Genomic DNA, 26071 nt, shown 5'->3' with positions numbered 1-26071 from the left:
TCACTCTGGTTGACATCTCAGCGTCTGTGGCGGTTGCACCATCTGTGACAGCAGGTGTCGACCTCGGACTGTCAGTCGGGTCAAGCGGTATAGGCCTGGTCGCAAGCGCCACCATTGGAGCAGTCCTCAACCTTGACTCCTCTAGCACAATCACCGTCGGACCACTACTACCAAATATCACCGCCAGCGCTGGTGTCGGCATCGGTCTGAATCTCGGAGCCAGCAGTAGTGCGATCACTTTGCTGGCCGCATCTGCTTCCGTCGCTGCAGGAGTCGATCTCGGTCTGTCTGTGGGCTCATCTGGTTTGGGTCTCGCACCAAGTGCTACCTTGGGACTGAACTTGGGTCTTTCGGTAGGACTGGGGGGTTAGGCGCAATCATCTTCAACCTCATACAAGTCGTCAACAACCAGCAGCACCAACTTGGCTTTGTTTCCAACCTCTTCACTGGCGTTATTGCCGGGACTGGGACTCGGCTCGAATCAGTCACCATCAACGTCCTTGTCATCGACACCATCAACGTCGATCACAGTATCCTCCCGCCCGTCGTCTGCATCGTCACGGACGACGTCAATATTCATGTCTACATTTACAAGAGCCACCAGTACTGCAGGCTTAGTTCAAGGCTTAGCCAGTGCCTTGGGGCGTCAAGTCACGACTGCTCACATTCCGCCAGAACGACGTCGAGGTTTCACCACACTGGTACGGATACGCTCTTGACAAACAAACCACGGGGATACTCCCATAAGACTGGAAGGTATAGCGGCTAAACAGGATTGTACAGAGCGTGTTTTGTTTTTCATGCTAGTGTAGACTTTTGCGGTATAACCCTTCTGAAATGGCCGCAGCTTGATATTTGATAGTAATTTAAGTACTTCTATGCAACATCTAACAGTTGAACAAGCCTTCTGTGTAAACCATTGACGATTTAATTGTCGGTCCTTTGATAGTCCCTGCTACGCCGGGCAAGTCTGATGTGATGTCACGTGCGATAGTAGCTCGAAAACACGTGATGCAAAGGACCATTTTTAGCCAAAAGCAGCTAGATGATGCTCTCCTCTCGCCCTGAGAGACAGGAGGATATGTGCTGTGATCGGAATTTGTCAAGGAATCACATGATTTAACTGCTCGTCAACGAAGCATATGCGAAATCTGCAGGCTCCAGACATCTCTGTAGCTCTCCGTAGGCATACAGTCCGAACATCATGCCCGTGAATGCCATGCCCCTTGGGGGGTCTACTGTCATGGATTCCATGCCTATGTGCCCGAACCATTGGTATTCTTCGTCGAGCTCTGCGTATCCCAGAGTGTAGCCGGTTTCCGTGAACCTGATCGCCAGCTTGATGGGGCTCATGTGATCCAGTGGACGATAGGTGATGGTGAATTTTCCTGGTGAAATTGGCGTTTTACAGCGGATCATTCTGCTCTCTGCGTTTGGTCCTTTACAGATGCCGATGCTGCTGAAGGTGTACGGATTCCAGTAGACGACGGTGCCGGCTTCACAGTGGCTGTATCGGGCTTGGAAGTCCAGGGTCGTTTTCCATGTCCCTCGTGCGATGGTCTGCTTGCGAAGGACCATTGTGGGACTTTCTAGTGATTGGAGGTTGTAGGGGCCTCCCCAGAGCCGTAGATAATGCTCACGTTCTTTCAATGAATACTCTCGCTTCAGCGGCGTGTTCTTATGATACCATCCGAGTGCAAGGCTGTTGCTTCTGGCAAAGTCGTCCCGCCATATGGGAGTCGATGGGACTGGTTCAGTATCGGCCTCGAAGGTGAGTTGGACTTTGTGTCCCCGGTTGAAGATTGGCCAATCATTCTCCCAGTTCACATCCATTAGGAACGTTTCCCGTCCGAAAGGCGAAGGCAGAAAACTGTCCTTGCCATCATTGGATGTTCCCTGACGGGACGGTCGAACGGCGAGGCAAACAGCCTTCCATTCTCCTTTGGGTCCCTCGACGAGATCAGCATGCCCGGTGTTCTGGACGTCATCTTGGATGGTGGCGCTGATCAATGGATTGTTCGGCGCAGGGAGCCAGGGGCCATAGGGCCCAGTCTCGCTACGAAACACCAGCTCCATATGGCCACTCTCTGTTCCGCCTTCTGCAACAAAGAGGTAGTAGTATCGACCCCTCTTGATGATGTGAGATCCTTCCGCGACGCCTGATGGCGAACGTCTGATCAGTCTAGGAGAATCGAGAGATGCCCCTGTGATCAGATCGATCCTTGATACATGCACTGCGAACCCCTTGAGTCCGCTGCTAGCATCATGATCTATCGCTCTATAGCAGGTTGAGAGGTAGACACTGCCATCGTCATCCCAGAAAAGGTCCTGGTCAAAGCCTGGTTGATCGAAGTACACTGGATCAGACCAGCTGTCGGCTATCCAAGGATTTGTGGTCGAGACGTAGAAGCCCCTGGGCCAAACTCGTACATTCGTCTGAGGAGAGTAGGCAGTCCAAAGACAGGAAGCTATGTAGAACACTCCTTCGCGGTACCTCAGGGTTGGAGCCCATATGCCAGAGCCTGGCTCGCCAGTCCTGAGGTTCAACTGCGATGGTCTTGTCAAGGCATGTCCGATCAGCGTCCAATTCACGAGATCCCTGGCATGATAGACGGGCAGTCCAGGGTGGTACTCGAACGTCGATGTCGTCAAGTAATAGTCTTCACCGACTCTAACGAGACTGGGGTCAGGATTGAATCCAGGCAAGATTGGGTTACTGTGTGTAGGCATAATTCCAATTCAGTATCTTGATTGCTATGGAGGGACCAGATGATCGAATGTGGAAGGAACTTGATTGCTCAGATGAGGATCAAAGCCTTGGCGAACGTGAGTTATTCCGCCAATCGAAGGCCAGCGGTTGAGATATAGTTACTTACCATTTAGCCACTCGGTACAAAATCAGTATAGGACTTCGACCCTGACTCAGTAAGGACTAGAATTTCGGAAGCGACCATGGTTCTCGTGCGGACAAGCAACGTGGCCAGGATGTCCTGGTTAATCAGTACGGTCGGTAGCCGTTACCACCACGATCCCAACCCCGACCCCGTCCGCGCCAATTTGCTCCTCCCCTACCACCATGTATTTCCTCACCCCGCCAGCCTGCGTTGTTGCCACGACCATAGTCGTTCTGTCTGGAATTACCTCCACCCATGTGTGGTGCGTCTCTCGGTGGCAGGGGCAGATTTGGATGAAATCCTGTGTGGAAGGGGGGAGGTTGGACCAGCTCGGGGGGAGGTGGGGGAATCCAGTTTTGTGGCCGCTCTGGGCCAGCGGAGAGGCTCTGCTCTATGGTCTGAAAGATTTTCATGAACGGCACACTGAAGCCATAGTATCCTTCGACCACCTTGTACTTTGGTCTATCTTCTTTGTCGGTTGGGTCCCTGCGTAGTCGGAGACCTAGGCCATTGAGGGCAAACTCATTCTCATCCACCGTCGTGGCCACGTTGGGTACAGCGTTTATGTCTTTACACTCCTCGATATGTTCCAGCACTGTCTCCATCATGTCAGGATCGACTGAGCCGACAGGCATGTCGAAAGCTCTTATGTGCGTGGTTTTCATGGGGTTGCCGGGTCTTGTTGTCTCCATTGCACGCATCATGGTTCCAACGGGAAGATCATACCACGCATCCTCTGGCAAGCCGTGGGTGCTTGGGATATCATCTTGGATACTGTCGGAATTGATGCTCGTAAGCAGTTCGTCGTAGTACGAGGGATTGGTCGTTTGTAACCAGTCTAACCATTGGCCGTAGGCCTTTCGTGCGACACTACGAAGATGCAGACGTATGCGATTGGTAAATAGGCGTTCCTGAGACCAGTGTTGTAGCAAGCACGCTAGATCCTGGTGGAGAATGAGAGCTCCATGATTGCGGCTTACAGCAGTGAGTTGGACAAGGTGGACTACCGTGGGCTCGATGGCTTTGACAAAAGTCGTGTAGGTCTCAAGTGGCTTGCGAAGTAGGCGACCTGGATTCTCGCGAATGCGAAAGAAGATGGCGTCTATCAAATGAAGCAGACTGAAGGCAAGATGAGCTTGGGCTAGTGCAGACTTGTCCGGGTGTGATGTATGGTCAGGCGGCAGCAGAGAAAGAAGCAGCTTCAGTGAGTAGTCTCCAAAAGCAGCAACCCTTCGGCGAGATTTGGTAACATGACAGACAATCCAGGCAATACTCTTTTTGAACTGGGATCAGTTTAGCGATGTTGGCAATCAGAAGATCAAGGGCACAGGAAAAGACCTCTTTGGTGTTACGGGTAGTGTCGTTCAGGGCGGACTGAAGCAGATTGTGGAAGTTGTTGATATCGGATGAGTCGAGGGTAGATCTCTTTGATTGTCCGGTAGTCAGACTGCCGACAAGCTTTGCCTTTGCAAGGAGCAACGCAACATCATGTTTGGGTGTGTTGGCAGTGGTGGAATCCATCTTGGCGCCGATATTGAGCCCAAACTCGATGAATTCTGGTCAGAGCAGACTGAAGGGATGGAGGTTGTAACCAGTTGTAGCTCAAGATATCAGACCAAAACTCAATCGAAGCGTCGGTATATGACACAGGCTGCAACAGAAGGATCGGGCGGTGGTGGACTGGCGGAACGGGAGCAAAAGTGTCGGCGGGCGCGTGCCTGAGCGGGAAAGCCGTCGGGTGCCCGGTCCCTTGGGTTCTAGGCGCTACCCAGCCCGACGTCACCGTCAAATGCTGTTTGCTGCCTCTTAGATCATGTTATGAATGTTTGCCTATTGATAAATTCACAGCTCAATCACTCTCTCGACTTCTAAGGCCGAATCCGACCCCTTCACTACTTGGGACCGCCGTTGTTGCACCTCTGGACAGCTTCACTCGCCCGTCGCGAGACATTCGTCTCAGCCCATCAGGAGAGATTCCGTCTCGTGCCGCATCATGGGCGCCGTCCAAAGCGATCTCAAGTCCAACATCGTCCAGGCCTCGTCCGGAGACGTCGCCATTCCCTCGACCCTGACTGACTTCTGGCAAACTGTAACTACAACACACTCCTCGTCTGCTCCCACACTCCCTCTGCTGACACGCCGTCTCCCCAGTTCTGGCAACGCCCAGAAACCGCCGAACATGTCTTCGAGACCATTACCCCCTCCGACCTTCGTACTATGCGCGACAACCCAAAATCTTTCGTCAACTTTGAAACCCTGATCCTGACCGTTTCCCTTCGCCTGATCCACCTGCGCACCGCCGACCACGACCTCTTCGACAAAGATCCATCAACTTTCATTCGCGAGGCCTTGAACTGCGTCAGAATCCTCACTCGGGTCCTTCCTTTCGTCTACGAGTGCGATCGCTTGTGCGCTTGGGAACAAGACTTCTTCTGGGCCTCGACAGACAAACTTCCTCCCTCGGATCTTGCTCCAACATGCCTTGGGGTCGAGCTTATTGATTCGCTTCTGGACATGGCCTTCTGGTCAGGCTTCACACTCCCCATCAACATGCACGGCAACAACGGTCCCACCTATGGCTTCTGGCAGAGTGGAATCGCCTACGAGCGCCGCCTGGAAACGAGCAAAGAATTCGAGAGCAGGAGAACGGAAATTATGCAACTTCTTCTGGTCCTTGAAAGCAAATGCATTTACAAGCCTGCCAACGCCTTCACCACTTTTGGCTCCGAGGCAATCGACTTCATCTCCAACCACCACGACCGTAAAAAGGTTCAATACCTTTTGTGCTCTCTTCTGAACACCGTCCTAAAGTATCAACCTGATGCTCGTTATCTTTCGCCATCACCCAGAGAGCTGCACGAAACCCACGTAAGGACGTGTCTGCACTTCCTCCAAGTCAACCTTCTGAACAGGACACCATGGACCGAAGCTTCGGCCCCGCCCGATAACAGGTTCCGTGATCTCTTCTCCCATCTACATAAGGCAACACATCTGCAATTCCTCGCCGATGGCATCCTCAAGATTCTGCGACAGCCGCTTGAAGCAAACAGCAATGGATTGAACATTGTCCAGAGACCGCTCGTCTGGGCACATGAGATCATACCGCTCCTTTGGGAGTCTCTGTATTCCAACAAATACTTCCGTGCCTTCATTTGCGAAACGGGTCGCCAGTTCGAGCTTACCGTCTTCCTTCTGTTTTACATCCTGGATCCTAATAAGAATGTAGAAGGAGTCAAACGTGTAAGTCTGCTGTGTGTGCAGACCATGAGCGAGAATCCCGAGTATGCCATCTCCTTGAATAAATCGTTCGAGGGACATGACAATCTCCCTTCGTTCATGCAAATCAAGAACTTCCACGGATCTTATGCAGACTATCTTTTCACTGTAAGTCATCTAGCACAGTCTCGGCTGTCATCATGCACTAACACGTCTCTTAGTGGTTACTTACTCTTCTGAAACCGAAGAAGAATGGTCACCTGGATGCTATGGCTGCCGCACTGGTTGGGATCATTGTCAATGTTTCGCCCTACATTTCTCACCTCGGTCGGGCAACAAGTCTGAAACTGATTCAGCTAGTGGATCTATACACGCGGAACTCTCTGTCGACTAGCGTCGAGACCAATGCTATGGTCTTGACACACATGGTTCGCGCGGTGAATTCGATGTTGGAAGAACACAAACCAGGGACTGGTTCGTTATACTACACAAACCGGCGAAGCAATACTGACCAGTCTCTTGTAGAAAATGAAAATTTGATCTGGGCGATATGGAAATACGGCACTACATTCGAACATCTAGCAGACCTCAGAATGGAGGTCGATCCTGGTTTCAAGCAAATGGTGGAGCAGATCCGTGAACAAGGTATCACAGAGCCTACTTTGTGCCCAGATGGCACTGTACTGCACCCCTTGATCGCGGCCAACGACATTGCCAACATGGACAAAGACAAGGCACCTCGCCCACGTCTTGGAAGAGGACGCACATGGCTAGAACTACGTGACATCTACAACCCAGCAACTTCGCCAGTAGCACCTCCAGTTGACGATACGCCGCCACTCAATGCAGATGATTTAGCAGAAAAGCAACCGTCGGTGTCTGCTAGAGCGGTCGGTAAACAACCCGAAAAGAGCAAAGATTCCGCAGACTTCGAAGAAGAGAGGGCAAGAGTGTTGACTTCGCCAAGCACAGACATGGATATAGTACGTTTGAATGGCCGATATGTGGATAGCTCACACTGACTAGATACAGGTCCGAACGTGGCTTCCACAGATGCCCCTTCTCACGACACTGTCGCTTCTCCTGGCACTACAAGCGTGGACTGCGAAATTGTTGGAAGAAAGAGGCATGGAGGGCAGCCAAGAAGCTGTAGATGGTTTGGGCATGGACGAAGTGCTACAACCGGTCCGCAACGTTGGGCGTATCTGTGTCGAGACAACGACTCGGAACATCCACACATTCCCCATGACGGCCCCATTCTCGGAAGCATATGCAGCTTTCTACTGGGGTCTCGTAGTGTCACAAGATCTGCAACATGCGTCGACGTCTGGAAGCGGTATCTGGAGCAGCACCAACGTCAAATTGTTCAAGATTCGAGCTGGCGAAGTCGTACCGCCAAGTTTGTTGAGTCCAAAGGGAGCGGTCGATGCTCTAGGGGAGAGTCTTGTGAGCGGTGTTCAGAATCTGGCGTTGAAGTTTCGACAACAGCTGAATGGTGGATCTGAGGCATAATTCTGAGTGGATGGGGTAATTTTTGATCAGCGCATGAACGGCCGGATGTTTGGAAGACGATACCCAGGGGGTTGCATTGGCGTGAATGGATATAGAAGTAAACTTCTAGGCGAAAATTGAATCACTCAGGCATGCTGGCAATTTGGAAATATAATATACGACAGAATCTCTCGGCTTGATTTTATGTGCTGTTTGCCAGCTGTGTTATCTACAAGCTAGAAAGACATTTAAGGCTTCTCGTAGATCCAGTCGGCCTGGGGGAGCTTCCAGGAGTTGAGCTCGTCCTTCTTGAACCAGAGATCGATCTCCTTCTTGGCGTTCTCGACGGTGTCGGAACCGTGGCAGACGTTGCGGCCGACGTCAATGGCGAAGTCGCCACGGATGGTGCCAGGGGCGGAGGCAGCGGGGTTGGTGGCACCGAGGAGGGTACGGCCGGTCTTGACGGCATCACGGCCCTCCCAGACCATGGCGCAGATGGGGCCAGAGTTCATGTCTATGAGCTAGTGTGAGCAGCTGTTCTGTTGCTTTCAAGGGCGTAGATCGACGTACAAGTGACGAGACCTCTGAAGAAAGGCTTGTCGCTGAGGTCAGCGTAGTGCTTCTCGAGGTGCTCCTGGCCGGGAGAGGCTGCATTGGCGTGTTAGTGTCGCTTTAAGCGTGGGAGTACGGTATCGGGGACTAACTGAGCTGCATTGTTGTTAGTCGGTATACTCAAGACAAATCTTCACTTGAAATACCTTGATAGCGGCCAACTTGAATCCCTTCTGCTCGAAACGGCCGATGATAGGGCTGATGAGGCCTCGGGCCACGCCATCAGGCTTGATAGCTTTTTCGCGTCGTCAGCATCCAGCGGTATAGAGTTGTGAAGATGTAGTTGTGGTTGTATAGGGAGGGGATTGACCAGAAGTCACGTAAGGACGCGGCTGAGTCTCCTAGGACAAATCCAGCCGCTCTGACGAGAAGATAGCACGTACCGATGAAAGTTTGCTCGGAGGAAGACATTGTGGTGGTTGAGTTGACGATAGAGAGATGTGATCTGTCTTTAGCGGTCAAAAATTTGAAGACAACAGGGGACGAAGTCATGCTAGCTGAATGCTTGGCAGGCTTCAAGCTCTCGGCCAATAACTGAAGTGGCCAGTGCACGTGATACTTACAGTGACCTCGGCTCTGCATCGCTGGGTCGTCTTCAGTTGATAGCATAGTCAACCCAGATAATCAATGCAAATTCCTCACTAGCAGGCTCTACATACATTTGAATTTGCCATTCAGATGATTAGTATGAATGCGGTTGTATTCGCAGATCGAGAGGCTTCCTAAGAGCTGCTTCTCAGCAAGGTTCTGCATGTTATAGGTCGACTTATAGGTCGACAAAAATGTTCTCTGTTTATCTGATTGACTACCACATTAGCAGATCCTGTCCGACGTCTCGGCTCGGTGGATGGATATCAGCTTATGAATCAAGCCCAGAAGATCGGCTCAATTCGATCGCCTCCCCCTGGCCGAGACCTCCAAGACAGCCTCTATATGGTGGGATAAGGTCTGGATTATATTCCTTGTTGTCCAGCTGCCACGAGGAAGGAGGAGTCCTTCGCGAACCGCATCAACGTTCAGTATGATTCCTTCTATCGATCTTGCTTACATTGATTCACCCTCTGCATGTTAGCTCTCACTCTTCTCTTGCGAAGGTCTAGAGGGATGTCCTTGCTATAGAAATGCACAAGGGTTTTCGGACCGTAGTCGCGTCCAAAGACAGCTAAAGTAACATCGCATCTCGATGGAGACTATCCTGTTTCCCGAGACTATTGTGCTTCATGGCCACACGCGAGATACACTCTACACACAAAGACGAAGCACCTGATTCTTGGTATCGATTCGCAGAACCTCAACGACAACACATCCCGCTGCTGCTTTCAATTTCATCCTCACTTCCTGCTTTCCTTGCCTCTCTTCAATCACTCTTCTCGGATACTCTCTCTTTGAACTTTCACTTGGAACAATTTTCAGTTCGAGCCTCGATGCGTCGTTCTTTCACTGTCTACTTCACACTGTTGCGACCGAGCATCACATCGACTCAGCTCTTCGACGAAATGATGCGCGGAGAGCGAGGTACGTTCAGCGATACCCGACCGTTAAACCAAGAAGATCTTGCCAGAGTCCAGAGGACCTTGAACCCAGTGTCAATTCGAAGTGATAGCACGCCTAAGTATCCTGTTATGCATGTGGTTAGAGAAATGGCCGATCGACGTATCGAGAGACATAGGGCCAAGCATGAAAAGGAGAGGCAGGACGCCGTGTCAAAGAACAAATCAGTTACCAAGATGGCCTCTGAGGTCGAAAGCTCCTGGATGGACAATATTTTGGAATTCATGAGCAGCCGTGGGAAAGGCGGAAACTGTTTTGGCGGGGGTGCACGTTTCAGCTTCCTCCTGCCAAGCTTGGAGCTGCCCCGGACTTTTGATGGTTGATGAACTGCCCGCCAGCTGTAAAGTGTCAAGTACTGTAGCAGCAACTGCATTAGTGGACCATGGCTGCTGCACTTACAGCTCTTTCGTCCAGATGGCCACGGCTAGTCTTGCTAGTGGTAGCTCTATGCTGCCTGTTTTCCCCTGCTGGTAAGTTCACCTGAAGGCACTCTAGGAAGTCAATGGCTCAAACCATCCAAGCGTCTGTAAAGCACGAGAACTTCAAGACCTGTGACCAGTCAGGTTTCTGTAAACGCAACAGAGCCTATGCCGATTCGACCGCCTCTCTCTCCTCCTCATGGACCAGCCCCTACGTCCTCGACTCTGCCTCCGTCACTTTCTCCAAGGGCCAGTTGTCAGGAACCATTCTCAAGACTATTGCCGCTTCCGATCAACCTGTTCGTCTGCCTGTCACTATCTCATTCTTCGAATCCGGTACCGCCAGAATTACTGTCGACGAAGAGAAGCGTCAGAAGGGTGACATTGAGCTCCGCCACGGCTCAAAGGCCAGGAAAGAGCGTTACAACGAGGCCGAGAAATGGGCTATTGTTGGTGGAACCAAACTCAGCTCTGGTGCTGCTACTGCCAAAGATGCTGAATCTGGTACTACCAAGGTCGTCTACGGTCCTGGAAGCAAGTTTGAGGCTATCGTCACGCACTCGCCGTTCGGTATTGAATTCAAGAGAGACGGAGAGACCCACATCAGACTGAACGACAGAGGATTGCTGAACGTCGAGCACTGGCGCCCCAAGGTCGACAAGCCACAAGAGGAGAAGAAGGAAGGTGAAGCTGAAGACACTGAGGCAAAGAAAGAGACGACCGAAGATGAAAGCACATGGTGGGACGAAGCCTTTGGTGGAAACACCGATACCAAGCCGCGAGGCCCTGAAAGTGTAGCCCTTGATGTCACATTCCCTGGCTACGAACACGTCTTCGGAATTCCAGAGCACACTGGCCCCCTTTCTTTGAGACAGACTCGGTAAGTCTGAGTTGCTTTTCTTCTTTTTCAGCTATTCAAATGCTTATCATCCACAGTGGCGGCGAAGGCAACTTCGATGACCCCTACCGCTTGTACAACGCCGACGTTTTCGAGTATGAGATGAACAGCCCCATGACTCTCTACGGCGCAATTCCCTTCATGCAGGCTCACAAGAAAGACTCGACTGTCGGAATTTTCTGGCTCAACGCTGCAGAGACCTGGATCGACATTGTGAAGTCCAAGTCGAGTGCCAACCCTCTCAGCCTTGGTATTGGGTCTCATACTGACACACAGACCCATTGGTTCTCCGAATCTGGCTTGCTTGATATTTTTGTCTTCCTTGGCCCCACACCCAAGGATGTCGTCTCGTCCTTCTCCGAGTTGACTGGTTACACTCAGCTACCTCAACAGTTTGCTATTGCTCACCATCAGTGCCGTTGGAACTACGTTACCGATGAAGACGTCAAGGACGTTGATCGTAAGTTTGACAAATCTCAAATTCCTTACGACGTTATCTGGCTCGATATTGAATACACGGACGGCAAAAAGTATTTTACCTGGGACCCTCTGACCTTCCCCAACCCGCTCGGTATGCAGAAGCAGCTCGATGACCATGAGAGAAAGCTTGTCGCCATTATCGATCCTCATATCAAGAACGAAGGCGGATACTCTGTTGTGGACGAACTCAAGTCCAAAGATCTCGCAACTCACAACAAGGATGGCAACATTTACGAAGGATGGTGCTGGCCTGGCTCTTCTTACTGGGTTGACTGTTTCTCGCCCGCCGCCCGTAATTGGTGGGGTCAGCTGTTCCAGTATGCGAAGTTCAAGGGTTCTGCTCACAATCTTTGGTTGTGGAACGACATGAATGAGCCGTCAGTTTTCAACGGACCAGAGACTACCATGCCTAAAGACAACCTGCACCATGGTAACTGGGAGCACAGAGATGTACACAATCTCAACGGCCTCACACTTGTCAATGCCACTTTCGAAGGATTGGTCGCACGTAACAAGGAAGAAGAGAAGGCTGGAGGAGTCAGACCCTTCGTCTTGACCCGTTCGTTCTATGCAGGCTCGCAGCGTATGGGGGCCATGTGGACTGGCGATAACCAAGCAGACTGGGAGCACCTTGAAGCATCTCTTCCGATGGTGCTATCTCTAGGTGTATCTGGATTCCCCTTTGCTGGCGCTGACGTCGGCGGGTTCTTCGGCAATCCTTCTCGAGAGCTGCTCACTCGCTGGTACCAAGCCGGAGCTTTTTACCCATTCTTCCGCGCTCATGCTCACATTGATACTCGCCGCCGTGAGCCTTATCTTCTGCCCGACCTCGAAAGAGGTATCGTCACGCAGGCCCTGAGACTTCGCTACGCTCTTCTTCCTGCATGGTACACTGCCTTCCATAATGCAAGCAGAACTGGCGCACCAATTGTGCAGCCAATGTATTACGCACACCCTGGAGATGAGAAGGGCTTTGCTATCGACGATCAGATGTATCTTGGATCGACTGGTCTGCTGGTCAAGCCCGTCACGAAAGAAGGCGCATCCAGCGTCGAGATGTATCTGCCAGATGGTGAGAAGTACTTTGACTACTCAGACTACACAAGCTACAGCGGGCCTGGTCATGTCAAGATCGAGGCACCTCTGGAGAAGATTCCACTGCTCATGAGAGGTGGTCACATTGTCCCCAGACGTGACCGCCCAAGAAGATCTAGTGGACTCATGAAGTTCGACCCGTTCACGCTTGTCGTGGTCCTCGGCAATGATGGCAACGCAGAAGGCGAGCTTTACCTTGATGATGGCGAGTCTTATGACTATGAGCAGGGCGCGTACATCCATCGTCGGTTCAGGTACACTGGCTCGACACAGTCGCTCGCGTCGGAGGATCTTGGCAGCAAAGACAAGAAGACGGGGCAATACCTCAAGCAGATGAAGGAGGTCAAGGTGGAAAAGATAGTGATTGTCAATGCACCTCAGTCGTGGAAGAGTAAGACGGAGGTTGATGTGTCGGAGGAGGGAGTCAGCAGCAGCGGTGAGAGCAAGAAGAGTGGACTCAGCTTTGTTAGTGGGGAATCAGGCAAGGCAGATTGGGCAGTGGTCAGAAACCCGGGAGTTGGCATTGGCGGAGGGTGGAAGATCGACTTTGCATAGACAAACAAAGAATAGAGCTAGACAGACTGCTACAAGCATTGAATAGCGAGTTCTTTGTCTTGAATTCGACTGCCTCGAGGTGTGGCTGTGTCGAGGCAGGCAGCACGATAAGAGGTCGAAGCCAAAAAGTTTAAAGGGTCGGATTGTGGAGAGAATAACCAACGCAAGCACGAAACGTCACTGCGAGAGTCCCGCGATTCTACCGTGTCAGTTGTCGATCACCTGCAATCTAACAGGCTGGCTAAACAGACACGCCAATTAATACACCGCAATTGTCATTTCTGCCTTTATCTCGGTCGCGCAACAAGCAGAACCTCTGCAACTCTTCGCCAGCTTCCTCTCTACTCGACAAACAGTCGCGCAACTAGCACACGCGCTGCTCATCCCTGGACATGGCTACAAGTGCGTCGCCGTAAGTGGGATTCAGGAGGCAGCTTTCACCATTCATGTCCACTTTCTGACCTCTACGAACAGAAGCATCAACGTCAACGACCCCGGTCTCATCACCTTGGTGAACAAGCTTCAAGATGTCTTCACCACCGTCGGGGTACGATCCTGTCCCACCCGCTGCCTAGACTCGATATTAACCTTGCGCCTTACAGGTCCAAAACCCCATCGACCTTCCTCAAATCGCCGTCGTAGGCTCGCAATCTAGTGGAAAGAGTTCCGTCTTGGAAAACATAGTCGGCAGGGACTTCCTGCCCAGAGGAACTGGTATCGTCACCAGGCGGCCGCTTATCCTGCAACTCATCAACCGAGCACCCATGCCCAAGCAAGAGAATGGCGCTGCTGCTGAAGCTGTCGATGGAGCTGCCGACAAGGAGTCCAACGTGGACGAGTGGGGCGAGTTCCTACACATTCCCGGTCAAAAGTTCTACGACTTCAACAAGATCCGCGAAGAGATTGTGCGTGAGACCGAGTCCAAGACCGGTCGCAATGCTGGCATCTCGCCTGCCCCCATCAACCTGCGCATCTACTCACCGAATGTCCTAACGCTGACACTGGTCGATTTGCCTGGCCTCACCAAGGTCCCTGTTGGCGACCAGCCCCGCGATATCGAACGCCAGATCCGCGAAATGGTCCTCAAGCAGATCAGCAAACCAAACGCCATCATCCTCGCCGTTACCGCTGCCAACACCGATTTGGCCAACTCGGACGGTCTTAAGCTGGCTCGTGAAGTCGATCCCGAGGGTCAGCGCACCATTGGTGTCTTGACCAAGGTTGATTTGATGGACGATGGTACTGATGTCGTTGACATCCTTGCTGGTAGAATCATCCCTCTACGTCTGGGATACGTGCCTGTCGTCAACCGTGGTCAGCGTGACATCGAGAACAAGAAGGCCATTTCCTACGCTTTGGAGCACGAGCGTGCTTTCTTCGAAAACCACAAGGCTTATCGCAACAAGAGCAGTTACTGTGGTACACCCTACCTTGCCCGCAAGCTCAATCTGATCCTCATGATGCACATCAAGCAGACACTGCCGGATATCAAGGCTAGAATTTCTGCTTCGTTGCAAAAGTACACGGCCGAACTTGGTACTCTCGGAGACTCGATCCTTGGCAACAGTGCGAATATCGTCCTAAACATCATCACCGAGTTTTCAAACGAATACAGAACAGTCCTCGAGGGAAATAACCAAGAACTTTCTAGCATCGAACTTTCTGGTGGTGCCAGAATCTCCTTCGTCTTCCACGAGCTCTACGCCAACGGTGTCAAGGCCGTCGATCCTTTCGACCAGGTCAAGGACATTGACATCCGTACCATCCTCTACAACTCTTCCGGCTCCTCGCCTGCCCTCTTCGTCGGTACTACCGCCTTTGAGCTCATCGTCAAGCAACAGATCAAGAGGCTAGAAGATCCCAGCTTGAAGTGTGTGTCTCTGGTTCACGACGAATTGGTTCGCATTCTGGGCCAGCTCTTGAACAAACCTCTGTTCAGAAGATACCCCTCACTTAAGGAGAAGCTCTACCAAACCGTCATCACTTTCTTCAAGAAGTCTATGGAACCATCAAACAAGCTGGTCAGAGATCTCGTTGCCATGGAGGCTTGTTACGTCAACACTGGCCACCCCGACTTCCTTAACGGTCACAGAGCTATGGCTATCGTCAACGAGCGTCGTCATGCTGCCAGACCTACTCAAGTGGACCCCAAGACCGGCAAGCCTCTACCACCCTCCGCTGTTCCCCCACGCGCTGCAAGCCCCTCGCTTTCTCTTGACGGTAATGACGCATCGGGCGGTTTCTTCGGCAGTTTCTTCGCCAGTAAGAACAAGAAGAAGATGGCTGCCATGGAGGCACCCCCACCAACACTCAAGGCCAGCGGCACACTTAGTGAGAAGGAGAGCGAAGAGGTCGAAGTCATCAAGCTCCTCATCACTAGCTACTTCAACATTGTGCGCCGCACGATGATCGACATGGTACCCAAGGCCATCATGTTGACCCTTGTGCAGTAAGTTGAACCATCTGTATATTCATTGAACATTTTACTGACCGTGATTCGACAGGTTCTCGAAAGAAGAGATGCAGCGCGAGCTTCTGGAGCAAATGTACCGCACACAGGAATTCGACGATCTGCTCAAGGAGAGCGACTACACAGTCCGCAGACGCAAGGAGTGCCTGCAGATGGTCGAGAGCTTGGGCAAGGCAAACGAGATTGTCAGCCAGGTGCAGTAGTTTGTTTGTCTTGATTTTACAATTGTAACTCTGTTCTGGTTTTCTTCTCTCGCTTTGGTTTTTTCAAGGCGTAGATGTTTGCTGCTTCTTCCTGAATCATGAAGGCATAGATGATATGAGATTGGGCAAAGCATGAGGGAAAAGGGAGGCAAAATGTCTGTTCTTTTGGTCTGCCTTGGCGGAAAATCATCAGGTCTGTGTAAGAGAACATGAGTAATCCTTTCAAATCTCCCCTCTGGCTCCGTTGAGTGTATTCCGGTGTGATATCAGGCCACGACCAGGATTAGGCATGATTCTCATCCTCTCATCTCATTCTTCTTCGAGCTCACATCAATGGCAACAAAAATCTTGCGAAAATGAAAAATCATGATGAAATGGTATCTGACTGCTCGTAAATTTGACCTGCACCTTGAACGCCCCGTCAGTCGACGATCCTCATGACAACCAGCCGAAACTCCTTCCCACCAACACTGAACATGTAACATTATTGAGCCGATATCATTAGACACCACTTCTGTAAACTTGGGCACCGCCCTTGCGAAGTTGTATGCTGTCTCTCTTTTGCAATGCCCAGATAGCCCTGTTGAGTGCTTGTTCGGAGTAATTCTTCCTATCCACGATTTCGCGTCTCAATGTAGTCAGACTTGCTGTGTAGCCGATTGGCAAGCGCTTTCGCAACTCGTCTTCGACTTTTGCGATCTCGTCGACAAGCTCGCGGTTGCCCGAGATGCCGGCTGCATTGGCAGCGTTGGATTCGCCGTTCTGTGAGAGGACGGCGTCCATGGTACTGCCCAGGAACAGGCGGATTGCTTCGTCGACGTGGTGTTCTGTGGCGATAGGTGACAGGGAAATCTTGGCCAAGGCTTCGGTGATACGAACAAGTGATTCCAACTGTCTGACAGTGATCGGGATACTCGAACGTTGGTTGGCAGATGCTTCGGCCTGGGCGACTTGTCTTCTGATACTGACAAAATGCGAAGATAACTTTTCGGCGGCCTCGGGTGATAGACGAGGCGCGCAACGCGACTTGCAGTAGCTGATGTAGCGCTTCATCTTCTCAACAGGGATAGACGACACAGGTTGTTGGTCTTGGTTACCATTGCCGCCCATGTGAATTCCCATGACGTGCTTTGCGATGCGCTCATCGCGGCCACGGTCGTGCTCGTCCCTGACAATGAAGATGAGATCGAATCTACTCAGAATAGTGGTTTGGAAGTCGATGTTTTCGCCAGGAGATTTGAGATCATCGTAGCGTCCGAAGATGGGGTTGGCAGCTGCGAGCACGGAAGTTCGAGCGTTGAGAATGGTCGTGATACCAGCCTTTGCGATCGAAATAGTCTGTTGTTCCATAGCTTCGTGGATGGCTACACGATCTTCGTCTCGCATCTTGTCGAATTCATCGATACAGACTACACCACCGTCTGCCAACACCATGGCACCACCTTCCAGGTAGAATTCGCGAGAGTTTTGGTCGCGCTGGACCGAGGCGGTCAAACCAGCTGCAGAGGAACCTTTTCCGGAAGTGTAGATGGCAATGGGAGCAGCTTTCTCGACGAACTTGAGTAGTTGGGATTTTGCGGTACCAGGATCACCGAGGAGTAGGACGTTGATATCACCACGAAGCTTCATGCCGTCGGGCAGAATCTTCTTGCTACCACCCATGAGTAAGCAGGTAATTGCCTTTTTGATATCCTTGTTGCCGTAGATGGAGGGGGCGATACACTCGGCAAAGCGTTCGTATAGGTCAGGCCTCCTGCTCATCTCGAGGAATTCTTGTTCCTCCTCTTCTGTGAAATGAGCACCACCTTTGGCTGTGTGGTCAACATCGGACTGAATACCAACGGCACGAAGATATGGAGTACGGATTGCGACAGCGGCGCCCGAGCCCTTGGCCTTTGATTGATATGTGCTGAAGACACCGGTGACTGTGCATCGCGAACCGGGGACGAGACGATTGGTCAGGTATCGGTCTGCTGAGATGTGGATGTGACGAGGCAATTCACCGACTGGTACATCATCGGGAGCTTCCTGCAACTTGATGACCTGCTGATCGATGAAGTGGCATTTTTCGTGGACGACAAAGTAAGGGTCCAGGGGACAGTTTGTCGAGTCTTCGCCGGGTTGCGAGGCGCGAGCACATGTACGGGGCAGAGTGAGACCAGAGAAGCCAGACAAAACGGATATGTTCTGTGAGTGCTGGCAGTTGCGGCATTGGATATGCAAGAGGGTTGCTTTTGAGGAAAGGGTGCTGGCTCCAATGACAATGCCAGGGATGCGAACGAGTCGGGAGACGTGAGTAGCGGTCAGGCCACGGATGGAGGTGTGCGAGTCGGTCGAGTGGAGCAAGAGCTGGAATGGCGGTAGAGAGATGTTGCGCTGCGAAGGGTAGACGATGCGCTGAGCACAGTGCTTGAGGGCGGCCTCGAACAGCGGAATGATGTCGGCAGGCTCATTCTTCAAGCGGTGGGCGAGTGGCGGGTTGGGGTTGTTGATGTGATCATAGTTGACGTCGCAATAGTAGTGTTTAGAGTTGACGTTCTGGTGGATCTGGTCTCTGTATATGTAGGTGCCGTCGATGTGAAATGTCATGATAAAGTCGACAATCTGTTCTTGTACAGCGGCGCGCGAATCCGAAGCCGTCTGGCTGCGGTCCTCTGGGAAGACGGACAAGGTGTAGACGGACTCTCTATCCATGGTTGCGGTGTGCTTGTGCTATGCGACTGAGGGGGTAAACAGGCAGGAGAAAGTGGAAACAACACGAACACGCGGGCACGAGCACAAACACGAGCCACGACCGGGGAACATCAATCAACGCCCAAGACGGTTAGCGGCCGGCGGCTTGGAGACGCTACTGCGGTCCGGGGCCGTCGGCGCATCAATACTCCCAATGCTGCTGCTGTTGCTGCTGCTGCTGCTGCTGCTGCTGCTGCCCTCTGGTCATTGTCTCGACTGCTGTTAGAATGTCCTTGACATGTCCGAAGACAGCGCCGACCTGGTCTCGTCGCCATCCTCGCTCCACCATGCCTTCCCCTTCCCCTCGTCCTATCAGCGACGGCCTTCGCGCCGCTTGTCCAATGACAGCACTCTGTCTGTCACCTCTATAGGCGGCGCCCTGGATATCAATTCACCCAGACCCAACAAGTCGCTCAGGGAAGCTGGCCAAAATGGTGCGCTAACACTACATGACCTTTGCATCCCCCCTCTAATCCTGTTGCAGCAATCTCGACCCTCCTGCAACCTCCCATCGTCCGCACCGGCCTCCTGACTGCCACCGCCTCGACTTCCTCGACCTACCGAGCTCCCACCACACGCGACATCCCTCCCGTCACCCTGACCAACATCCCCAAGGCCGATCCCGACTCCTTCAAACACTACATCTCTCGTGTCGGCCCTCTGTTTGACAATCTCTCCCGCCTGCGTCAAGACCCCCAACCAAAGCCCCAGAGCCATGCCCCGACCAGCCCTGTCCTCAGTCGCCATAATTCCGCTACTTCCCTACTCTCCCCCACCGACTCTCCTCAACCCAGACGTCGCTCCAGCGCTTATGCCCGCCGAAGGCTGAACGAGCCCACCCCTTTGTCCACCATCCCAAATGTTTACTTTGACGACAACTTTCAACTCGAGAATCCCAGGACCTTCGATGTCGTCAGTGAGCGCGCCGAAATTGCTCCCGGTACCGCCAAACAAGAACAGTCGGCCAATGGCGCTCCTCTTCCTCCGCGCAAGACCTTGGCCAGCAATGCCATCCTACAGGAGAAATTGTCCTGGTACATGGATACAGTCGAGCTTCACCTCATCCAATCCATCTCTTCCGCCTCGACCTCCTTCTTCGCCGCTCTGGGCTCTCTGCGCCATCTGGAACAAGAAGCCTCGGACTCTGTTAGCAGAATTCAGAAGTTGAGAGCTGATTTGGCCAAGCTGGACCAAGACATGGCAATGGGTGGGTTGGAGGTCGCCAATCTGCGTACGCGATACCAGAATATGCAGAAACTTGCAAACGCCGTGGACCAGGTCGCCCGCGTGGTCCAGGACACGAAGAATTGCGAAGAGTTGGTAGAGAAAGGAGAGTACGACGCTGCTGCCGGCGCAATGTTACGCCTCGACCGCTTAGTCGCCGGACAACCCGATCCGTCAGAACCGTCGTCTGCAGACCTACACGATTTGCGCTCTCTTCACGCCCTGCAAGGCCTGTCCGACTCTATGAACCAGCTACGCTTCCGCATTGGCAGAGGCTTCGAATCTCGTTTCCTCGAAACATTGCTGTCCGATTTACGAAGGCATATTGACCATGTCCCGCCGAAAGACACCCTGCGGCGCTGGGCGAGTACGTCAATGCGCTTACGAGGCCTGCAGACGGGTCCGACAGCTTACATGGAGATTGATGATCAGTTCCGGAAAGACTTGCTCGCTTCGTTACATGGTCTGAGTAATTCAAGTCAAACCGCACAGGCGACAGCAGATTTCAGAGAGGCTGTCATGAGGGAAATGAAGCACCTTATACGCAAACATCTTCCCAGCTCCAACGACGATGACAATGAGTCTGTCACATCGGTTGCTACACGCACCAGTAAGGCTGCGAGTCAACAAGAAAAGTCCATCACTCTGGCCCGGAACTTACGTGCCATGGACGAAGAAACCGCCGAAGACATGGTGGTCAACATCTACACTGATATCAGTGAAGCTCTGCGACGCCTAAGCATCCAGATTAAGGTATTACTCGATGTCACTAGTACTATGGATGCTCCAGATTCGCTTAAATCACCAATGAGCCCGACATCGAGGCCAGCCGACCGGTCCAAAAGTCCGGCGCCAAGGATAAGCGGAATACAGGAAGAATTGAGCCAGGCGTTGGACATGTCAAGTCTGCTGGGCCAGGCAGTGGATGTGGCACATACCCAGATCACACGCATCCTCAAAGTTCGCACCGAGCAGGTTAACCATTTACCGTTGGAACGATTCCTCCGATACTTTACGATCAATCGCTTATTTGCAGACGAATGCGAAGCTATCTCTGGTCGATCTGGTACACAGCTGAAAGCTCTGGTCAACACACAGATCAACACATTTGTGCGAGCTTTTGGCGACGCTGAAAACCAGCGTGTTGCCCAGACCCTGGACTCTGATCAATGGGAAGCTAAGGACTTCAAGGAGACAGATCAGGCGTTGCTCTCGCGCATCCTGGAAGGTATGTCCTCGGATCCAGCCATATGGCTGCAAGGCACGCGCGTGTGGGAAGATCCATCGCAGCCAGCGTCCACTAATGGTACCGCATCGAATGGGGAGACCAACGACGCCAAAACTGCCAACCGTCCTGCATACATTGACGAGACGCGCTACATCCTGGTCTCTTCGGCAATCTCTCTTCTTCGACCTATAGACGACTTCCTTGCATTGATGACCAGCATACCGTCAATAACTTCCGCCGCTGTACCAGCCTTGATAGACGTCCTCCGTACCTTTAATTCTCGTACATCACAGCTAATCCTCGGCGCTGGCGCCACACGAATTGCGGGTCTGAAAAACATTACGACCAAACATCTAGCTCTTGCTTCGCAAGCTCTTAGCTTCGTCATTGCAATGTCGCCCTACCTCCGTGAAGCCGTGCGCCGGCACGCAAGTTCAGCTAACAAAGCTGAAGTGCTCGGGGAGTTTGACAAGTTAAAAAGACTATATCAAGATCATCAGATGGCGATCCATGACAAACTCGTTGAGATCATGACGGCTAGGGCAACATCACATGTCAACTCGATGAAGAAACTCGACTTTGATGCCGAAGCGAAGAGGAACGCTGATGGTGCGAGTGCGTACATGGAGACATTGACAAAGGAAACCGGCACCTTGCACCGTGTGCTGAGCAGGCACTTGGCAGAAATGGATGTGACAGTCATCCTGAGCCAGATCTTTGCTAGCTACAAGGAGCAATGGCTCAAGGCCTTCCAAGGTGTGGAGATCAAGACACCAGCAGGCCAACAAAGGCTTCTCAAAGATGCACAGCTGTTCGACTCAAAACTCAGCAAGATCGATGGATTTGGAGACATGGGCAAGACACTTGTAGACGTTGTTGGCGCCAAGACAGTCGTCCAGGAGAAACAAGATCCAAAGGATGTCGCAGGTGAGAAGCCATTACCTGCAGCACCTGGAACCGAAAAACCAGACAGTCAGGAAAGCAAGAAGATCATGACCGAGGATCAGGAACAGGAAGAGGTGAAAAAGTAGAAGCTAGAATTGCATATCGAAGCTACACGCCCATCATCGCACTACCTTACGGGAACACGTCTGGTCTGTCGAGAGTCCTCGCGTGTGTTCCGAGTAAAGCAGTGCAGTTGAAAGTTGGTGCAAGATTCGGCAAGTGTAACCGAACAGAGGCTCGTAGTCAGGGTTATAGTATCAACCACCACATCTGGGTCTTATAATTGCATCACGGTCCCATATCACGGGATACAGAGATAAAACTCGGCCGAGCATAGAATATAGCATCCATGCAATGTCTACGAGCGATCTGGGCTGTTAGATTGCAGTACTCGGGCTGTTGTTGGCGATATTCGCATTATGACCAAGCACTTCCCGAAGCTCAATGCCAATCTGCATCTTTTGAGCCCGAATGAATTTAGATGCCAACCATTTTCCGACAGGTCGCCATAACGACGGTACTTTACGGTTGGCACCTATCCCAAGGTTTCGACAATGCTGAAGCTGCCTCGAATATGTGATGACATGGCTATGTTAGCTGATACTTAAGAAGGTGGCTCAAGATGAGCGACGTAGGATATTTTACCTAGAATCAGGATATCGATCACGTACGGCCACAGTCAGCTGAAAACTGGGCATCCCGTCCGCTCTGCCATACATAAGCAGTTGAACGGCAGATTAGTACTACGGTGGGTGACCACGTGGGAATCCCTGCTGCTGTACGTTTTTCTTTTGATCCCGACCATTGGAAGTTCGCATTGCACATGCGAATTCCTTCTACATTTTTGCCTGTCGCATGAGAGAAGTCCGGACTTTTGACTTGTTAGGCGAGAATGTTTTTGCGACCGTGGCATAAATTGAAGGCTGACGCAAGAATACACGTCAGACTGCGCAAAGTCTTCGAACAAAGCAATCTATATAGCTCTAGCAATGCGTTTGGGGGTATCGAGATATTACAGTAGAGTGATGAACGGAATAACACAGGACTAATCATCCTCATGCTCTTCGTCTTGGTCCATGTCCTGATCATCACCTTCGTCTTCTTCATCCACCTCCTCTTCTCTCCCCTCGTCGCTCATCTCATGCTTCGCCTTTGCCTTCTTCAGGAAGCCTTTCCAATCAGTCTCGGGTACGTCCGGAGTACCAAGATCCCAGGTGTTTAGATCTGCTAGGTGCCTCATGGTTGGTCTACCGTGGGGACAGTTCCAGGGTTTGTCCATTTCTCCCAAGTTTCTTACAACCTTGAGCATTTGTGCTTCTCTCAGTGATTTACCAACCATGATACTCGACCGACAAGCCCTCATCGCCAGCATCTTCCGCACTTTTGTTGGGCGTGGAACGGCACCACCAGAATGATCGGAGAGCAAATGCAGAAGCTCTTCCAGGTCGCTGAGGTCGAACGTGACATCCTTGCTGGTAGGCAGGGTAAGGAGCTTACAACGTAGACCCACATCGCTTGCGCCAGAGGTGTCGGTTTCGATGATGAAGCCGTTGGCAGTGAGTGCTTTGGTATGCGCAAGGACGACCTCCTCTTCTATCGCCGTAAGCTCTAGTTGCTTGGGCTGTGCTAGAGGCTGTGGCTCCAGAGTCAGGGTGTCAGTGAAGCGTTCAAAGTTGTACTTTTCGTCAGCAGCATGCTGGTCAATGATGAACAAATCGTCAGATGTGACTGCTTTGCTTGAAGGTCGTACCGCAAGGATAAAACCGAGGTTGAACTGTCCGATGACATTCATTTGAGCAAAGTCAGACTTGGACACAGTCAGTGATAGACGAGCTTCGGCATCCACTTGGTCAAGATCGTCAGCGAGTGGCTTGCTCTGCTGGGAGGCCTTCTGTGATACTGCCGACAGCATTGGGAGAAGAGTGACTTGCTCCGCAATGGAGGCCGTCGAGATGCCATACGATTGGCTCAAGTTCAGCGTTTTGTGTTTCGACGGCCGGAGAGCCTGGGTTGCGCGTTTTGTGGTATCGTGCAATGGGCGTGCAGTCCCAGGCTCAGCTTCTTGAATCATCTGAGCAATTTTGGCGTCTTCCTGGACTCGTCTCGCGTTTTCATCGAGGTTTTCTGAGTCAGACTCAGCCTCGGTCTCGGGAGGTTCATGAAGGGCGTGGCCAGCCTCCTCTGTACTGCGAGGGAAGTCATCAATAGGACTTGTGTACAGATCTTCCAATGTCTGAGATGTGGGTTGTAGTGTTGTCTCTTCTGCACGAACGGTTCGCCGATTATCTGAATCAGTCACAAACAACGTCTCTTCGTCGCTGCTTTCTGAAGCTTCCTGCGTTACCTCCTCACCAGACCTGCTTCCGTCTTCAGAGCATTCATCGTCGCTCTCCATCTGAGTACCGGGCATAGCGAACTGACTGAGTTTCTTTGCCACAGAATTTTTTGGAATATGGATCTTGTGCCTCTTCGGAGTATAAGGTCCGTTACCAATGACAGTTCGCGTAGTCTTGTCCCCGATTGTGATCTCAGCCACTTGTTGAGGAGTCCGATGCGGGCGCATGCGGTCAAAGGCATTTTGAACTGGTGGCTTATCTGGTACTCTTGGAATTTCTTCTCGGTCTTGGGCACCTCTGCCTACCCAATTGTGGATCAAGCGCTCAGGAGGACCTGAGTGTGTAACAGATTCCTGGTGTGCATCATCTAAGCCATCTGGATCTTCCTGGATCAAAAGTGCCTCTGCAGTAGTCTCGATAGTGGCTTCTGATTCAGCTTTTCGTGAGATGGTAAGTGGCTTGTACACTGGGAGCTTTGGCTGAGTCAGAGCGGACTTTGTCTGTGGCACAGTCTGGTCTTGAGACTCAAACAGCTCTATGAGAGCCTCCTTGAGAGATTCGAGTAACACACCCTGATCATGGAGGAGGATAGTTCGCTTGTCTGGGGAGACATTGACATCATAGGAATTCGTGTCCATGATCAGATTTGCGAAGACGAAAGGAGACTGAGAAATGTTGAATGTCTTGTATACCTCGTTGAAAGCTTTGGAAACTTGAGGTAGGCCACAAGGCCGTGAGTTGACGTAAAACATTTGTCGGTCTGGCGCTGAACGGCCTTCTCCGAACACAGGTTTGGAAATGTGCCCTTCGACTTTTACGCCGCGAGAGGCACCTCCATCGTGCGCTGCGAGCGTGGATGTGGTAGGTTGCATATCAAATTTGAGGTCGAGGGCTACCAGGTCTCGAAGGCTTTTGGGACCAAACACTTTGATAATGTTGTCCTTGGTAGCCGCGCTACCATTAGTCGAGAATGCTGATGACTTAGATCTGGATACATGGTGAGCTGTCATAGCGATGTTCGCATACGTGGAGACATACCCTTTGGGCATCTGGTTGCTGACAGTGAACCTGACGCCAGTACTAATACAGGCATAGGCTTGCAGGAGCGTCAGAACCTTACCATACTCGCGCTTTATGTTCTTCTCTAGCTCCTTCTTGCGCACAGGAAGATTGTGAAAAATCTTCTCGACAACGACCTTGGTACCTCGTTGTGCAGCGATGGTGCTTGTACTCTTGAGTTTGCCAGATACCTCGAATTCCAGACGTGTACCTCTGGGTCGATCCGTCTCACGAGCTGTGATGATATAGAGCTGAGACAGCGCGCACAGGGAAGCTAGTGCTTCACCTCGAAAGCCGAAGGTATCCAGATTTTCGAGATCATCGTAACTACGTAGTTTAGATGTGTGATGCTTGAGTGCTGGACAGGCTGTGTCAGACATTGACAAGCACAGAATTTGGAGCGACAGGACATACCGACTGACTCAAAGTCTTCTGGCGCGATACCGGAGCCGTTGTCAATCACTTCGATAGCATCAAGACCATGATTGCGGAAACGGACTTCAATCGACGTAGAGCCAGCATCCAGACTATTCTCGACAAGTTCCTTGACGACGGAATTGAGGTCTACGATGACTTGGCCTGACTGGATCTGATGTACAGATGTCTGCTCGATAGCCTGGATTGAAGCCATGATGCATACATGTTTTGACAAGATGGAGGCG

The 26071-nt window shown here is 51.8% G+C and overlaps 9 protein-coding genes across 9 annotated transcripts; 4 read left to right on the top strand and 5 right to left on the bottom strand.

Moving 5' to 3' along the window:
* Positions 1-1119: 1119 nt before the first annotated feature.
* On the bottom strand, positions 1120-2730 carry M436DRAFT_71387 (uncharacterized protein; the record flags this gene model as incomplete). The annotated part of the gene is made up of 1 exon (XM_013573786.1): positions 1120-2730. The coding sequence occupies one exon, from the start codon at positions 2728-2730 to the stop codon at positions 1120-1122; it is 1611 nt and encodes a 536-aa protein (XP_013429240.1).
* Positions 2731-2998: 268 nt separating this feature from the next.
* M436DRAFT_42419 (uncharacterized protein) lies at positions 2999-4415 on the bottom strand (the record flags this gene model as incomplete). Its single annotated transcript, XM_013573502.1, has 2 exons — positions 2999-4177; positions 4233-4415. The coding sequence occupies 2 exons, from the start codon at positions 4413-4415 to the stop codon at positions 2999-3001; spliced, it is 1362 nt and encodes a 453-aa protein (XP_013428956.1).
* Positions 4416-5045: 630 nt separating this feature from the next.
* Positions 5046-7622, top strand: M436DRAFT_42078 (uncharacterized protein; the record flags this gene model as incomplete). Its single annotated transcript, XM_013573421.1, has 3 exons — positions 5046-6278; positions 6332-7000; positions 7143-7622. Coding segments are annotated over 3 exons (2382 nt in total), but the record flags the coding sequence as incomplete, so codon positions are not given.
* A 227-nt stretch (positions 7623-7849) lies between these two features.
* M436DRAFT_71384 (nucleoside diphosphate kinase) lies at positions 7850-8624 on the bottom strand (the record flags this gene model as incomplete). The annotated part of the gene is made up of 4 exons (XM_013573785.1): positions 7850-8115; positions 8172-8249; positions 8341-8448; positions 8597-8624. The coding sequence occupies 4 exons, from the start codon at positions 8622-8624 to the stop codon at positions 7850-7852; spliced, it is 480 nt and encodes a 159-aa protein (XP_013429239.1).
* Positions 8625-10146: 1522 nt separating this feature from the next.
* M436DRAFT_62322 (alpha 1,3-glucosidase) lies at positions 10147-13211 on the top strand (the record flags this gene model as incomplete). The annotated part of the gene is made up of 3 exons (XM_013573712.1): positions 10147-10234; positions 10286-11063; positions 11120-13211. The coding sequence occupies 3 exons, from the start codon at positions 10147-10149 to the stop codon at positions 13209-13211; spliced, it is 2958 nt and encodes a 985-aa protein (XP_013429166.1).
* Positions 13212-13603: 392 nt separating this feature from the next.
* M436DRAFT_80347 (vacuolar sorting protein 1) lies at positions 13604-15884 on the top strand (the record flags this gene model as incomplete). Its single annotated transcript, XM_013573868.1, has 4 exons — positions 13604-13623; positions 13686-13758; positions 13814-15660; positions 15716-15884. The coding sequence occupies 4 exons, from the start codon at positions 13604-13606 to the stop codon at positions 15882-15884; spliced, it is 2109 nt and encodes a 702-aa protein (XP_013429322.1).
* Positions 15885-16385: 501 nt separating this feature from the next.
* Positions 16386-18578, bottom strand: M436DRAFT_42115 (DNA replication licensing factor mcm5; the record flags this gene model as incomplete). Its single annotated transcript, XM_013573429.1, has 1 exon — positions 16386-18578. The coding sequence occupies one exon, from the start codon at positions 18576-18578 to the stop codon at positions 16386-16388; it is 2193 nt and encodes a 730-aa protein (XP_013428883.1).
* Positions 18579-18855: 277 nt separating this feature from the next.
* M436DRAFT_42222 (GARP complex component) lies at positions 18856-22100 on the top strand (the record flags this gene model as incomplete). The annotated part of the gene is made up of 2 exons (XM_013573453.1): positions 18856-19051; positions 19102-22100. The coding sequence occupies 2 exons, from the start codon at positions 18856-18858 to the stop codon at positions 22098-22100; spliced, it is 3195 nt and encodes a 1064-aa protein (XP_013428907.1).
* A 959-nt stretch (positions 22101-23059) lies between these two features.
* Positions 23060-26040, bottom strand: M436DRAFT_43056 (DNA mismatch repair protein MutL; the record flags this gene model as incomplete). The annotated part of the gene is made up of 3 exons (XM_013573625.1): positions 23060-25337; positions 25389-25767; positions 25824-26040. The coding sequence occupies 3 exons, from the start codon at positions 26038-26040 to the stop codon at positions 23060-23062; spliced, it is 2874 nt and encodes a 957-aa protein (XP_013429079.1).
* Positions 26041-26071: the final 31 nt, after the last annotated feature.

Source organism: Aureobasidium namibiae (genome assembly GCF_000721765.1).
Source record: "Aureobasidium namibiae CBS 147.97 unplaced genomic scaffold scaffold_5, whole genome shotgun sequence".
In the NCBI taxonomy this organism is placed as follows: domain Eukaryota; kingdom Fungi; phylum Ascomycota; class Dothideomycetes; order Dothideales; family Saccotheciaceae; genus Aureobasidium; species Aureobasidium namibiae.
The sequence above is the reverse complement of the archived record's forward strand: the minus strand, read 5'-3'. Positions and strand labels throughout refer to the sequence as shown.